Consider the following 16,458-nt stretch of genomic DNA (forward strand, 5'->3'; position numbering starts at 1 on the left):
GTGCAATTTTTTTTTTTTTTAAATTGGAAAGATGTACCCAAATGATTAAAACAGCAGGGTACAAAATGCTGTTCAAATTCAAAGGAAGTTGTTAACCCTGCCAAGTCTTAATTCTTCCAAATGACAGGAAGCTTGAGAGGAGCAGGACTTTACTAAGACTGAATACTTTTAAAGTACAGGCGCTTCCATCTAGATTTTGAGACACCTGATCATGGAAGATAGCCATTTTGTAAGTTGTAGGTAATGCTTTCCATTGGAGATGAATGAGCTCTCAGGCTTCCCCTAAGAGAATAGGAAATAAAAGTCAGAAAACCGAAATGGAAACTAGAATAGGAAATAAAAGAGTCAGAACTAGATCTACACACATGCAGTCAATTAAGTGTTCAACAAAACAAAGAAAAGTTGTCAACAAATGGTGCTGGTATGTATATCAGAAGCATGGAAAGAGTGAACTTGGATCTCTATGTCATACTGCCCTAAAATTAATTCAAGATAATTATAGACGTAAAAGATAAAAATATAAGGAGTCTAAAAGAAAAAACAAAGTATCTTAATGACCTCCTGGCAGACAAAGATTATTTATTTATTTTTGCAAAGATTTATTAAGGAGCAATTAAAGCTCACAAAAAGCAGTAGACAGAAGAAAATGCTGATAAATTAGATTTTGTCAATGTAAACTTTTGCTCTTCAAAAGACAGCTTTAAGAAAATGAAATGGCAAGCCACAGACTGGGAGAAGATACTTCGAATACATTTTATTTGACAACTTTGTACCCAGAATAAGTAACTCCTGTCAGTCTATTGAAACACAACAACAACAACAACAACAACAACAACAAAACTCTCCAAAACAAAGCAAAAGATAGGGACAGACGATTTACAAAGGAAATTACATGAAAGGCCCATAAGCACAAGCAAATGTGTTCAGCATCCTTATAAGGAAAATCAAAACTACATTAATAACCACAATAATAAATGATTTCACATGGACCAGTGAGGAAGTTAACAAAGAAACCAATGCGTGTACTGGATATGTGTCTACTGCAGCTCTCTTGTGCGAGTGGGAATGCAACCTGATATGGTCACTTTGGTAAACAGGTGGCCATTTCCTAGGTTAAAACAATGCTGTTTACCAGGGGATCCAGCTGGGAGAAGAGGTAAAACCGGTACATGTCTTCCAAAACTCATCGTATTGCACACTTAAGTTGTGCACGTTTTACTGAAACTAAAACTGCTATCATTATAAAAGCGAAACCAAAAAATAAGATACATAAACATAAAAGCAATCCCCAGGGCTGCTCTTGGGGGCCTCTGGGTCGGCCAGCTCCCCCGGGTCCGCAGAAAACGAAACTGAGCTGCGCAGAGCTGGGAAGGTCCCGAGCCTCCCCAGCCCCAGCGGCCGCTAGTTTCGGTTTCCGTTTTCTCAGTTGTAATTAAGTTCCCCAGCCGCTCCGCCTCTCAGCTAGGATCCATTTCTGGGAAAATCCCTACCCTCCTGGCGGTGGCCTCCTCCCCTACAGCTTTAAAAGGGAGCCGGCGCCCAGCCTGGCAGACCCTGCGCGGGAGCCGAGGCCGGGATGACGACCGAGCAGCGACAGAATCTGCTCACCTTCCGAGACTATGTCAGGAAGATTCTGGATCCTACTCACATTCTCTGCTACATGGCCCCCTGGTTTAGGGAGGGTGAGTGGTCTCCAACGAACCCCCCTTGCCTTTTACCTGAAGTCCATAGGCTAACTTTCTTTCTTTCTAACTTTACATATGACAGCGGAACGCCTTACAACTTTCCAGGAGCAGTGGGTTAGTGGCCAGATCCCCACAGCGTTTTATACTGGACATCAGAGTCTGAAAAGCCGTGGGAAGCCTAGCGCGGGGACCGGGCCGGGGGACTTGAGTTGCTGCGAGGTGGAATAACTTGTTGGGAGAGGGGGGTGTGTGTGCAAATGTATTTAGGTTCAAAGCTGGGGAAAGAAATGGTCGGTCTCATTTATTTCCGCTAATAATTTAGACCACTATGTGCCCGGTGTTGTACTAGCATCAGAGACTGAGAAATAAGATCCAGGCTCCTCTTTAGTATATTTTATAACCTGAGATTTTGAGATAAGGGTGGCAGGAAGGACGAGGACAGATATACGAAAATGATTAAAACAGCAGGGTACAAAATGCTGTCCAGGTTCAAAGGAAGTTGATAACTCTGCCAAGTCTTAATTCTTCCAAATGATAGGAAGCTTGAGAGGAGCAGGACTTTACCAATACTGAATACTTTAGGCTAAAGTACAGGCGCTTCCATCTAGATTTTGAGACACCTGATCATGGAAGGTAGCCACTTTCTAAGTTGTAGTGAATGGCTTTTCATTGGAGATGAATGAGCTCAGGCTTCCCCCAAGAGGAGAAAGGGAGGTGGTGATTGGAAGGAATCCAGGTGAGAGGGAATCTGGCAGTTTCTTTTCAGTCTCCAAGCAACTCAATGTGAGAGAATTTTTGAAATTGCATTAGAATAAGGCAGGTTATTCCAGCCCTGATGTGCTCTACAAAACCAAACCACAGTTGTGGAGAAAGAAGTGAAGGAATACTACCAACAAAAGTGGACCTCCATTTACTGGTTGGCCTAAAGAGAAGTAATAAAATGGTATTCCAGTGACCAGAGTAGCTTGGGCCTCTGAAAAATATAAGTACATGGAAAACAACTCTTTTAGGAATGCTTGGATGGAACACTATCAAAGTGGTGTGAATCCTATTGTTTTGTGTGCTCATGTATTGACTCAATGAACGCTGAATAAGCGAATCATGTCAGGTATTATGTTAGGATTGGAAGTAATTTACTAAACATATTAATTAATAGGAAGCATCATATTGAGCAATCAATGGTGAGCATAGTAGAAATGGTCCCTGCCTTAACAAATTAGTTATCTGTCTTCACATATACATTCTAACTAAATATTAAAATAAAGCACAGTAAGTTCTTTGACGGAAAACCATAGGGTGCTGTGGCAGCACATAGCCAAGATGTATACCTTGTCTGGAGAAGACAGGCAAAACTTTCCAGGTATGTGCCATTTGAACTGAGGTCTAAATTGGAGTCAGGAGACCAGCAGTTGCAGGTAGAGCTCATTATGTGCAAAGGTCCAAGGTGAAAGATAAACCAGTGTGTGCTAGGAATCCAGAAAATATTCACGTGATTTAGGTTGTGGAGAAGGGAGGTAGGGGTTGAGAGAATTGAGGCTTGAGAGGCAGGCTGAAGTGGGGAATGCCAACAGTCTTAATTGAATTTACGGTATAGAAAGATAACTGGCTATAGTTTGAGGAATGGATTGGAGGAGTAGGAGGAGAGCCAAGAGCAGATGCAGAGATCCAAGATAAGGGAGTGGCAAACTGGAGGCAGACAGGCCAGATGAGAGAACAGAAGTAAAGAATGTTTGAAGTGGATAGATTGAAGAGACACTTGGAAAGGATAATCAATAGTACTCTTGTGGTGAATAGGTCAGGGCTACAGCAGGCTGGAGGAGAGCTTCGGGTCTCTAGCTTAGACCTCTGAGTGAATGAATGGTGGTGAGATAGGTAATTTTGGAGGAGGGACAGGTTTGCAGTAGAAGATGAAGGGTTCAGAGTTGGACATGCTGAGGTTGTGTGCTCTGGTTCATCCAAGAAGAGAGATTCATCAGATGGTGAACAGCATAGGTCTGCAGTTCAGGGGAAAAAAACAAAACAAAACATCTAGGCTTGGGGAGTCATTTGTTTAGAGATTTTACTGAAACAGTGAAGAATAGGTAAAATTGCCTTTCGGATAGTGAGAGAAAAGAACCTGGGACAGAATCCTGAGAAAGCCCATCCTTTATGAATAAACAAAGGAAGACAGAACTGGGAAAGAACATCCACATATGTGGACATGGCAGTGTTATAGACTTGATCTTGTCTTTGACTTTGGCATTATAGCCATCTGTGGCCTCCGATGGCAATGGTTTCTGTGGAATGCTGATGGGTTGAAGGTGAACTAATTGTTTAGACTAAGGAGGGGCTGGGGCTATAGCTCAGTAGCAGAGCGCTTGCCTAGTCTGGGTGAGGCACTGGATTCCATCCTTAGCACCAATAAAAATAAACAAAATAAAGGAATTCTCTTCATCCACAGCTACAAAAAAAAAAAAAAAAAGCAGCAGCAGAAGAAGACTAGAAATAAATAGCTAAGGGAAGAAATTAAATGTAGGCAGTTCTTTTGAAAACATGATTGTACTTAAAAATTACAATGGAAGCAGTGCTTTGTAGCATGTTCACACAGATCCAGACCCTACAATTTTTGTACATTGTGATTCCAATAAAAAGAGAACAAAAAAGGGTAAAAATAAATGGAAAAAAATTGAAGGAATTTTTTTCTAAGAAAGAAGCAGTGTGTAGTAAATGAGTTTATTGAGGAGGAGTCAAGTCTCAATAAATACTGGTAGGATTTTTATAATTCTGAGATGAAGAAATAATATAAACATTTGGGAAAAATCCAGTAGGGTAACTTGGGTCTCTTACAAGGGAACCAGTTTAAGTTGGTCTCTTGCTTCTCTATAACTCTCATGAAACTATACAATAAAACTGCAGAATTTTGAGAATAAAAGTCTCCCAAATTTTATATCCAGGCAGGTTTTTAGGTTGTGTATGCAAGAAAATCTTGTATAGGTGGGATCTCATATACATTTCTTATGAAAATCACCCATTGCAAACGATTAAGAACTGAAAAAATTAGTAATAACTCAATAAAGGGAGATCTTAGAGTTCAAGAATTGGTGATGAATGATGAAGCCCAGCAGGTGGAGTTCATTTTGAATAACTGTAAATCTGACTACAAAAGTAAATGCAACATCAGAACATTTTTTTAAACAAAAAAGTGGATGCTGATCCATAAGGGGGAGTGGGGAGGCATGGGAAAAATGGAGCAACTTTGATTGGGCAAGGAGAGGGAGGGTTGGGGAGGGTGCACGGGAGCAGGAAAGATGGTGGAATGAGATGGTCATCATTACCTTAGGTACATGTATGACTGCACAGATGGTGCAATGCTACATCGTGTACAACCATAGAAATGAAAAGTTGTGCTGTAATTGTGTACAATGAATCAAAATGCATTCTACTGTAATATATATACCTAATTAAAATAAATAAATTAATTAAAAAAGAAAAATACTATGTTAAATACTTTTTTAAAATTTTTGAATGGAAAAGGTATAGTAGAGGTCTTTCAATGCCCTCCCTACAAGCTAATGTAGTTAAAAAGTTGGTGTACTGGGCTAGAAGTATAGCTCAGTTGTAGAATATGTGCCTCATGTTTATGAGGTTCTGGCTTAAAAAATTTTTGGTTATATCTTCTCTATTCATGTCTCTGTGTTTTATTATGCACATATTTATCCATAAGTTTTTTGCTTTCCTCTCTTTTTCTACGTCCTATTTTATCATTAATATATTCTGTGCTGTATTCCCTCCCTATTCCCCTGCTCCTTTGAAGGCTTTAGATTCTGTTGGTGAACTTCAATTGTGAGAATTACATTCTGTTAGATATTGGGGCCAGCTAGCCGCAGGAACGGTCTTTAGCAAAGTACAAGTAAACAGTACAATTTACCTGGAAAGGCCTCTGCTGGGCCTGGGATAAATCTGGACCTCTGCTGATACCCAGTGTGTCAGTAATGGCTGCTGGAGTGTCTGAGGGAAGACTGAGCAGCAGTGAGCAAGAACACAGCTGTAAGCCCTGAGATTAAGAATAGGATGAACTGACTGGAAGGAAGGGTGGAGTTGTAGACCCAGGGAAGCTGGGATAAGTGATGAGATAGGTCACTATTTTTTTTTCTTTTACTGCAATAAACCAAACATTTAATTTAATTCAGAATAAGAGATAAGGAATAACTCTTCAATAAAATATATAAAATTGTACAATGTACCCTTTCAAAGGGATTAAAGTGTACTGGGGAAGGGAGATGGACACCAAGGTGAAACACCACCTGCGCGCTAACTACACGGGCTGTTTGACAACACCATTTTTAGCAAGTTAAAGGATGGCTTTACCCTCTGCCCCCAACATGTTAAAAAGTGTGGAAACTTTTCCTAATAAGTTTAGCACATACAATAGGTACACACACAGAGAAAGCATGATTTTTTTTTCCTTCCTGGTTCTACTAATTGTTCAAGAATATTTCGCATATAGGTAAGATATTTGTTTTTTTTAAGCAGAAAATTACTACACTTTCGTACCCCCCCCCAAAAAAAAACCATCTTTGCAATGTGTGAGTTGATGTACCTGGTATTTCATAGTAATCATCAATGCCTTCTGATACTCTTTAATTTTTTGCTCTCTGATGACTGACCCGAAATGGAGTTAAATAGCACAGCACTGAGAGAAGTTAGGAAGTATTTATTTCTGTTTTCGACCTTGCCCTGGGTGGTCTCAGGATTACTCTCACCACCTTTTTTTCAAGCTTATGAAAAATAAATGATAAAACCAACAATATGGAGAAGGAGGAAAATAGAGTCAAATATGGTAGCATCTCACAAGCTTTTTCTTATGCATATAAAATGCAAATATGTTATAATACCTCATTTATTTGCCAGAAGCTTTCCGTTATCTACTTCCTGGATGCATCCTAATTCTAGTATTTGATTTCTATAAGCAGAAGTCAACTCAGCATATCAAGACCACCAAATTTGCACCAATTTGGAAATAACCTGTCTCCTCCTTTAGGAAAACACAACAAATGGACTTACAGTCTCTTTAAGGTGATATATGTTTATAAAGTTTGCATATGTTTATAAATTTTGCCTTTCAAAATAATTTGAATTTTTACATTTACTGTATAAAAATCTTATATTTTATCATATATATGTATATATATTTATTTATTTATTTACACATTGAAACTGCCAGAGCCAATTTTCGTGAAAGGAGAAGGGAACATTTAGGATATGACGCCGAGTAAACAGGACGTGGTGCCTCCCATCTAAAGAAGAAATTCGAACTAGGACTTGGGGCCCTTGGGCCTAGACACTTTGGACGGTGCCTGAAATTTCGTTGTAGGAGGACTGGGTTGGTCCCCTTCTTTGAGAGAGAGGTGAATCCTTTTAAACGAATATCCATCCTGGATTCTACGCGGTATCCCACTGACGTGGCCTTGAGTCGGATGGGCAGGAGGGGAAGAGAAGGTCTTTGGAAAAGGTAGGAGGCTCCGGATAGGGACACTGCTTGCAGGGGCGAGTTGATGGGGAAAGGGAGACCTAACCGGGAGGGGCAGCCTAGGTTTAGCTGCCATCTTCAGCTTTTCCAGTTCTGCCTCCTGCAGGCTTTTTGCCTTGGCCCTGCCATTCTGGAACCAGATTTTGACCTGGGTCTTTGAGGTTCAGAGAGCTGGAGAACTGCGCACGCTCTGCCATGGAGAGGCGCCAGGAGCTGGGACGTGGTGAAGGGCATGCGAGAGGCTTCCGATTGGTCTTGTGTTTCCTCAGGGTGCAGGTGGTGGAGCTTCCCTCTAGACGGAGACGGGTCACCATTAAGAGTTGAACTGTGTTGCTCAAAAAGATGTTGAAGTTCTAATTCCCAGTGCCTCAGAATGTGATCTTATTTAGCGATAAGGTCTTTATAACTAGTTAGGATGAGGTCGTACTGCATTAAGGGATGGGCCCTTAGTCCCGTATGACTGGTGTTTCTATAAGAAGTCAGCATATGAAGACACAGAGACAAAATGCCATGTGCAGACAAGAGGTAGATGGTGGAGTGATGTGGCCACAAGCCAGGGAGAGGAGAAGGCAATATGAAGACAGAGGCAGAGATTGGAGGGAGTGAGATCACTAGAAGTTGGGCCTTCTGGTGGTGATGGGCCACCAGAATCTGGAAGGAGCAAGGAATGCATTCTCCCCTAGAGCCTTTGGTGGAAATGTAGCCCTGCTGACACCTTGATTTCAAACTGATGACATTTAGAACTGAGAGAGAATAAATTTCGATCATCTTATGCTCCTGGTTTCTGAAAATTTATTATGCAGCCACAGGAAAATAATACAAATGGCTAAATGAAAAAGACAATAAGAAACATTGACAAGAATATTTTTAAATTGGAATCTTCCTACATTGCTTGTGGGAAACAGTTGCAGTTCCCTACAATGTTAAAAATAGAGTTACCATAAGACCTGAGAATCTCACATTTCCATGTATACCTAAGAAAAACGAATTTATATGTCTACACTAAAAATTGTGCCTGAGTGTTCATAGCCTCTCTATTCATAATAGCCAAAATGTGGCTACAGTCAAATGCCTGTTATCTGATGTGTGGATAAGCATGGCAATAAAGTAGTGAATGATACATGCTACATGGATGAATCTTGAAGACATTATGCTAAGTGAAAGACGCCACAGCGACCGCATGTCATGATTCCACTTACATGAAATGTCTGGAATAGGCAAATCCATGGAGAACCAGTTGATTAGTGATGGCCTAAGACTGAAACAGGAGGAGGAGTGCAAAGTGACTGTTAGTAGTTAAAGGATTTTTTATAGCGATGAAAATGTACTAAAATTAGATAGTAGTAATGGATTTATAACTTTTAAACACCATTGAATTTTATACTTAAAGAGTTAATTTTGCTGTTGGGTTACCAAGACAGGTCACTTAATATCATAAGGATATAAGGCATTCTTTCCTCTGTTTTTTTCAATTTGCCTTTAATGAGTGTCTATAATGTGGCAGATCCTCTTCTAATCTCTAAGAACATAGTGGTTCACCAGCTTAGTCCCTTGGAATCTGTTTTTTAGCAACTATAGAAAAAAACGGAAACTTATTAAATGTGAGGTCATACGAAGGTGATGATTTGGTCCTATCCTTAGGTATGGAGTTAAGTGTGCAAAGTTAGAATGACCACCAGCAGGCTGGGAGATTGTTTGTGGGTAGCTGATCTGTTTCTTTTTAGTTCCTTTTCTTTTCTCTTTTCTGCTGTATTTGCAACCCTCTTAGCAAAAACCTAGAAGGGTCATGAGAGTATCCCTGTTCATTTTGAACTGCTTCCGAGACCACCGTAGCTGTTACTAAAGTCCTTGAGCAGTGCTGCACTCGAACTCCTTTACTCCAGCAGTTGCCTTAGCTTTTTGAACAGAAAGAAAGCCTTTGTTTTTCCATCTAACCTAGTGCTGTGAGTTGTAATGGGGGAGTTTTTCAAACGTCTTAAGGAAACTCCCTTTTCTTCAAATGTTTTCAGACTTCCACACCAAACAAGAAGTTTCCATAGAAGATGGGAAGAGTGAGTTGGTACAGATGGGGTATAGTCAGCCTGGGCAGGGAATCTGCTTTCCTGAAGTTCCTGCCCATGATGTGACTTGTTTGAGCCCCTGCCCCATTCAGGAAAGTCTGGCAGCCCTCTTCTGGCTTTTCTTCCAGTAATTAGTAGTTCTGCAGTTTGATGTATTCTCGTTTCTATTTGTAGATAAGATGCAGTATATTCAAGCTGAGAAAAACAACAGGGGCCCGATGGAGGCTGCCTCACTTTTCCTACAGTTCCTTTTGGAACTCCAGGAGGAAGGCTGGTTCCGTGGCTTTTTGGATGCCTTAAACCAAGCAGGTGAGTTCATTCTCCTTACAAATCAGAGCTTATTTCTTTGTTTTGTCAGAATGCTATAAAAGTGAAGAGCTAATAATCTTGAGGTATTCAAAATACTGTTTTCAGGCTCATAACACACTTGTCTATCTGAAACATCCAAAGGAATCTACAGAGATTATTGTAACTAATGAGAGTGGTTAGCAAGGTCATTGGATGTAAGATCAGTATACAAAACTAGTTGCATTTCTACCTGGTGGAAGCAAACAGGAATGAAATGCCATTTATAATAGTAATAAAAAGATGATGTATTGGGGAATAAATCCAATAAAATATTTGTAAAATCTAGATGGAGAAAATTATACAATATTAGTGAGAAACATTAAAGACATCCTAAGTAGAGAGGTACATCCCTGCACATGGAAAGTAAGACTTGGTACCATAATAATGTCAGTTCACCTTACTTTTATCTGTATGTTTAATGCAATTCTAATAAAAATCTTATATGCCTTTCCAATGGGCTTAACAAACTGATTTTAAGATCTATATGAAAGAATCATGATCTCAGAATAGTCAAGACACCTTTGCATAAGAATTAGGTAAATTGGCCTTTCCCTTCTGGGTGTTGAGATTTATAAAAATGCTGGACATGGTGGCATGCGCCCATATTTTCAGCTATTCAAAATGATTGCTTGAATCCATGAGTTTGAGACCAGCCTAGGCAACATGGTGAGACCACCATCTCAAAAACAACAACAACAAAACTACAGAGTCTCTTACAGAGACCCACACATCTGATATTTTAAAGACCCCTGGGAACAGAGGATCACTGGGAAACCAGGGAACTATTCAATAAATAGCAGTCGACCATTATAATTGAGACAATGTTAAAAACCAAATACACCCTAACTTTCAGATCCACGTGGATATAAATAAATTTGTATTTCTTACTTTGAATTCAAGAGAATTTAAAGACTTAAATATAACAGCCATTTTTTAAGCCATTTTAGAAAATAACAGAATAGTTTTATTACATGGGGGCATGGCAGGATTTATTCATAAGATATTAAAGCATTAGCCATAAAAGAAAACTTGGTAAATTTGATAAACTGTTCTTAATTTAATACTATCATAAGTCACTATAAAGAAAGTAAAAAAAAAAAAAAAAGCAAGTCACAAGGTGGGAGAGGATAATTGTAAAATATATACTTACCAAAGAATATTTTAAAATCAATCAGGAAAAGGAAGAAAACACTCACTGACCAAAAGATGTGGACAGATATTTCAAAGAACAGGGTGTATGAAAGGTGAATAAATAAATGAAAAGATTCTTAGCTCATTTAGCAATTAGGAAACTATAAATAGGAACCCACTGAGACAGCACTTTTTAACTACTCGACAGCAAACTTAAGTCCAACAGTGTGAAGGTGTGAAGAAGACATTTAATAATGGAAAATATTAAATATTGCTTAAATATTGCTGTATACATAAGCAGACACAACTATTTTGAAAAACAATTTGACATTGTCTGGTAGAATTCAACCGTCATTTATCCCTTTTTCCAAATTTTATTCTTTAGTTTGTGCCCTAGAAAAATATACATTTTAGAGTACACATACCATAATGTTTGTAGTATAATTATAATAACAAAAGCAAGCAAACAAAACTGGAAACAACCCCAGTATCCTCATAGAGAAGAATGGAAAAACAAGTTTTATAATGTTCACACAGTAGTCCATTAAACTACAATAAAAATGTGTGAACATACCACTAGATTACAACTCAGAGAAATCTTAGAAATGTATTATTATAGAAATCTTAGAAATGTATTATAATATTAATTTTTTAAAAAAGTCAGAGAAGCTTAAATGTCATAGGATATAATATGTATGAAGTCCCAAACAAATTAAACTAACCATACATTGTTTAAGGAAGCAAACATATGTCATGTGACCATTCCCAAACAAACAAATCAGGAGTGATATATCAAATACACAATAGTGATTTCTTTGGTGAGGGGATAGAAAGCTGGGGAAGAGAAGGTATACACAAATGTTAAGACATTCTTGTTCTTAATATAAGTAGTGGGTTCACATGTGTACATTTTGTTGTGTTTTTTATGTGTTACAAATATTCTATTATGTTATCAAACATTGCAAAGCTTTTTTAAAAAGTATTTATTTTTTAGTTGTAGTTGGACACAATACCTTTATTTTATTTATTGTTACGTGGTACTGAGGATCAAACCCAGGGCCTTGCATGTGATAGGCGAGCCCTCTACCGCTGAGCCACAACCCCAGCCCTGTTGCATATCTTTTAAATTTCTATTTTTAGAGCTCTGATATGTTCCTCAGTCTTTCTTATCCACACCTATAAAGTCAGTCTTACCCAGAGATATGAAAGACATCTTGGAAATCATGTGATCCAACCTCCCTCCTGTACATGAGGAAACTAAGGCCTTGAGAGAAGGTTTGCTCAGGATCACACAGATAATTGGCATTTTTGCTAGAGTTAGAACGTAGGTCTACTGATGGCTTTCTCTTGGGGTAATTTGTTGCACTGAGATATTAGACTGTGAGAGTAGGCATTGAGTTTCAACACCAAATAAGCCACTTAACTATTTAAGGGATTTTAGCCAAGTTACTTGCCTTTCTGATTCTCCAGTTTACTCATTTGTCAAAGAAACCAAAGGATAATTTTCTTTTTGTGTTGTAAACAATGAGTAAGAGATACATATATGAAGAACCTAGCACAATGCATACAAAGAGGCACTAATCAAAATATAGTTGTTATACAATTATTATTTGCATTGTAGTAGAATGATTTAAAACCTGGAAAATTAAAGAAAACTTGTCATTACTACAGGAAAACAAATTCTGATGATGAGGTGTCTTCTATTACCTGTGTCCTCATATTGTAACACCAATATGTTAAATTAGCACAATGTTAAAAGCAAAACACACACTGTCCTTCCTTAGGTATTAGAATTCCTCAAGAGACACACATATATATAATCAGTATAATTGCAGTTCTTTTATGAAAAGTGATGTGGTTTTATTTTTCAAAAAAATTTAGGTGAAATTGTTTAAATCTTGCTTTCAATATTGCGAACTGAAACTTTTCTGCTTTTGTTTATAGGATTAAAAGTTGTTGACTTATTTTCTTTCATTTCCTAACCTTGCCTTAAAATTTCTCTAAATTTGTTACTGTAATATATGCCTATTTATTCCGAACAATTTAAATGGTACAGAAGGGTAAAGTGAGTCTCCTTCTGTTTACCTTCCCCACTACCTCTTATATAACCCTCTTCAGAGAAACCACTGTTTCTCCATTTTGGGGATATACCTAATCTAGGTTATTATGAGTTACTAAAACCCCTTATTAATTTATAAGTAAAAATGGAACTTCTAAATTCTACTTTAAAATAAAATGAGGTTTAGCAATAAAAATATAAGAACAAATAGGCAAGAAAAGAAACAAAAGTAAAATTGGACAGGAAGAAATAAAATATCTTTGTTTACAGATGAGATGGTTTATGTAGAAAACTGTAACAATTTTAAAAGAACTGTTAAAACTGATAAATTCAGAGAAGTTTCAGGATACAATATCAAAAACCCAAATCAGTTGCTTATCCATATATTATATAACAACCTAAAAAGTTATAAGAAAATAATTCCATTTATAATAGCACCAAAAATAATAAAATGCTTAGGAATAAACCTAACCAAGTAGGTGAAAGACTCATACCCTGAAAACTACAAAATATTGCTGAAAAAAATGAAAGAAGATAGAAATAAATTGAAAGACAACCCATGTTCATGAATTAGAAGATGGTCTTAATTTTAGGGTATTGCTACTATCCAAAGTAATCTACTGATTCAATGCAACCCTTTCAGAATTCTAATGGCATTTTTTTGCAGAAATAGGAAAATTTATTCTAAAGTTCATGGAATCTCAAGACATCCTCAAATAGTTAAAATTGTGAAAAAAGAAAAACAAACGCATAAGACTTGCACTTCCTGATTTTTGAAACATATTACAAAGCTATAGCAATCAAAACAGTGTGGAACTGGTTATGGAGACAAATACACCAATATCCCAGAAATAAACTCTACGGAGTATAATGGTCAAATGTTCTTTAACAAAGGTACCAATACTACTCAATGGAGGAAGCATAGTCTCTTTCACATATGGCGTTGGAAAACTTGATACTCATATGGAAAAGAATGAAGTTGGATACTTATACATATGTTAGTGCTCTCCAGAAAAACAGAATCAGTATGTTATAGTGTGTGTGTGTATGTCTGTATAAAGGGATGTATCTGTATACACAGGTGTTATTTATATGCATGTGAATCTACGTATCTACAATCTACGTATCTACAATCTACAGTCTACAATTGTAGAGACTGAAAAGTCCCATGATCTGCTGTCTGCAAGCTGGAGAACCAGGAAAGTCAGTAGTATAATTCAGTCTGAGTCTGAAAACCTAAGTACCAAAGGGCTGCTGGTGTGAGTTCTAAAGTTGTAAGATCAAAGAACTAGGAACACTCTTGTCTCAGGATGAGAAAATGGATGTCTGAGCTCAAGAAAAGAGAGAATGTGCCTTTCCTCTGGCTTTTTGTTCTATTTGTGTCCTTGACAATGGATTGAATGATGCCTGTGTACATTTTACAATATTTACTCAGTCCACTGATTCACATTCTGGAATCACCTTCACAGACATACCCAGAAATATTTTACCAGCTATTCGGTCATTCCTTAGTCCAAACAAGTTCATACAAAATTAACTATCACACACTGAATACAAAAATTAATTCAACCTTAGTTAAAGGCATAAAACTCTTAGAAAAAAACAAGGGGAAAACATCATAACACTGACTTTGGCAATGATTTCTTGGATACAATATCAACTTGATAAATAAGAAAAGGAGAAAATAGACGAGTAAATACCTATCCCTTTAACATGTTATATCTTTACTATGGGATAATACATAGTAGTCAAAAGGATGAAAGACATCTATTCAGGAATACTGTATTAGGATATAATATTATATAAAGGAATCAAGTGGCAGAAATAATGTGCATCATGCAATTCCATTTTGTAAAAAAGGACGAACCCAGATTATATATGGGTTTTTCATGGAACTTCATTGAAAAAATATGAAAGGAAACTAAACTGTTAATGTTGATTATCTCTGTGAGGTTGGAGAGAGCAAGATTTTCAAGTGAAAGACGATTATAAAATTTTCAACCTATATGCATTGCATTGTTTTAATTTCTGACTACTTAATTAAATATTGCATATATAGTTTTTTAAAATTAAGAATGAACCAACAATTATCTAGCAGTGTCTTAAGTTTTTTAATTTTATAGATTCAGCAATATTAAAAAGTGATAGAAAAGCATATGTAACAAAAGGAAAAAATAAATGAGGCTATATCAAATCTTGAAAACTTTTGTGCATCAAAAGACACAATCAATAGAATGGAAAGTGAACCCATGAATTGGAGAAAATATTTACTAGTCAACATCTGGTAAGGGATTAATATCCAGAATAAATAAAGAACTGTAACTCAACAAAAAATCCAATAACATGATTAAGAATTAGTCCAAGGACTTCCCGTTTCTTCATATGTGATATACAAATGCTCAACAAACATATGAAAAGATGCTTAGCATCACTAATCATTACATAAATGAAAATTAAAACTGTAATGAATTTTCATCTCACACTCATTATGATAACTTCTATCAGAAATTCATAGTAACCCATATTGGTGAGATATGGAGAAATGAACTCTTGTGCACTATTGGTAGGATGGTAAAATGGTGTAACTTATGGAAAACAGTATGGAGAGTCCTTTCAAACCTTAGAATCATCATATGATCCAGCAATACTAATTTTGGCATATTTCTGAAAGAATTGAAAGTAGGGTCTTAAAGAGATATTTGCACACCCATGTTCATAGCAGCATTATTCACAGTAGGTAAGAGATGGAAGTAAACCAAATGTCCATCATCAGATGAACAGATAAACGTAATGTGGAATTGGGTCAGGGATGTAGCTCAGTGGTAGAGCACTTTGCTTAACATGTGCTGAGGGCCTAAGTTTGATCCCATACACAAAAAATGATATGTTTATACATGGAATATTATTCAACTCTTAAAAAGAAGGAGCTGGATGCAGTGTTGCATGCCTGTAGTCCTCACCAACTTGGGAGGCTGAGGCAGGAGTATCACAAGTTCAAGGCTAGCCTCAGCAAATCAGCAAAGCCCCAAGCAAGTTTGTCTCAAAAAGGGCTGGGGATGCAGGAATTAAGATTTATGTTTCTTTTTGCCTTCTTTACTGCTTTCTACCGAGAAGATAGACATGAGAATTTGATTTATTTAAAGGCTAAATCAGGAGTTGTAGGTGGAATTCATGGAGCATTTTGGAAGATTTTATACTAAGGCCAAATATAAAACTTCATGTTTGTCCTTACTTTACTATTTTCTCCTAAAAGATAATAAACATTGTTGGAAATCCTAACCTTATTGGGGAGCTAAGATGCATATTATTTTATTTTTGAAAAATCATTAATGACAGGTAATTTATAGGTGTTTTTGAGTTCTGTCACTTTACATTTAAACGTGATTGTAGGATATTAACATCAAAGTATTTCTTGTTAATCTCATAAAAGGGGGGATCCAACATGGCGGCGAGTGGGGAGGCAGCGCTTTCAGTACCTCCTCAATAACGGGGTCAGAGAGACGCATTGATACGCTTAGATTCGACCTGCTGAGAAACTCCTAGCAAAATTCCACTAAAGAGAGACCAGCCGGGAATTGGTAGGATTTTTGGAGGTGACAGTTTGCCCCAGACGAGTGAATCTCCGCCACGCAGCGCAGAGGTCCAGACCCGCCAGCCACTGCCCGC

At 37.4% G+C, this 16,458-nt stretch overlaps 1 protein-coding gene across 4 annotated transcripts in view; it reads left to right on the plus strand.

Moving 5' to 3' along the window:
- The first annotated feature begins 1,429 nt into the window (after window positions 1–1,429).
- Ddx58 (DExD/H-box helicase 58) overlaps window positions 1,430–16,458 on the plus strand; it is a 53,055-nt gene continuing 38,026 nt past the window's right edge. For 2 of the 4 annotated variants that reach the window (XM_015492463.2, XM_015492464.2), the window contains exons 1-2: window positions 1,430–1,682; window positions 9,429–9,563. In XM_015492463.2, the coding sequence (XP_015347949.1) occupies window positions 1,577–1,682; window positions 9,429–9,563 (241 nt within the window). In that variant the 5' untranslated portion in view covers window positions 1,430–1,576. Of the gene's footprint in view, window positions 1,683–6,637; window positions 6,741–6,888; window positions 7,177–9,428; window positions 9,564–16,458 lie in introns of all 4 variants that reach the window. The other 2 variants (XM_015492466.2, XM_015492467.2) reach the window with 2 other exon arrangements.

Source organism: Marmota marmota, unplaced genomic scaffold (assembly GCF_001458135.2).
Source record: "Marmota marmota marmota unplaced genomic scaffold, marMar, whole genome shotgun sequence".
In the NCBI taxonomy this organism is placed as follows: domain Eukaryota; kingdom Metazoa; phylum Chordata; class Mammalia; order Rodentia; family Sciuridae; genus Marmota; species Marmota marmota.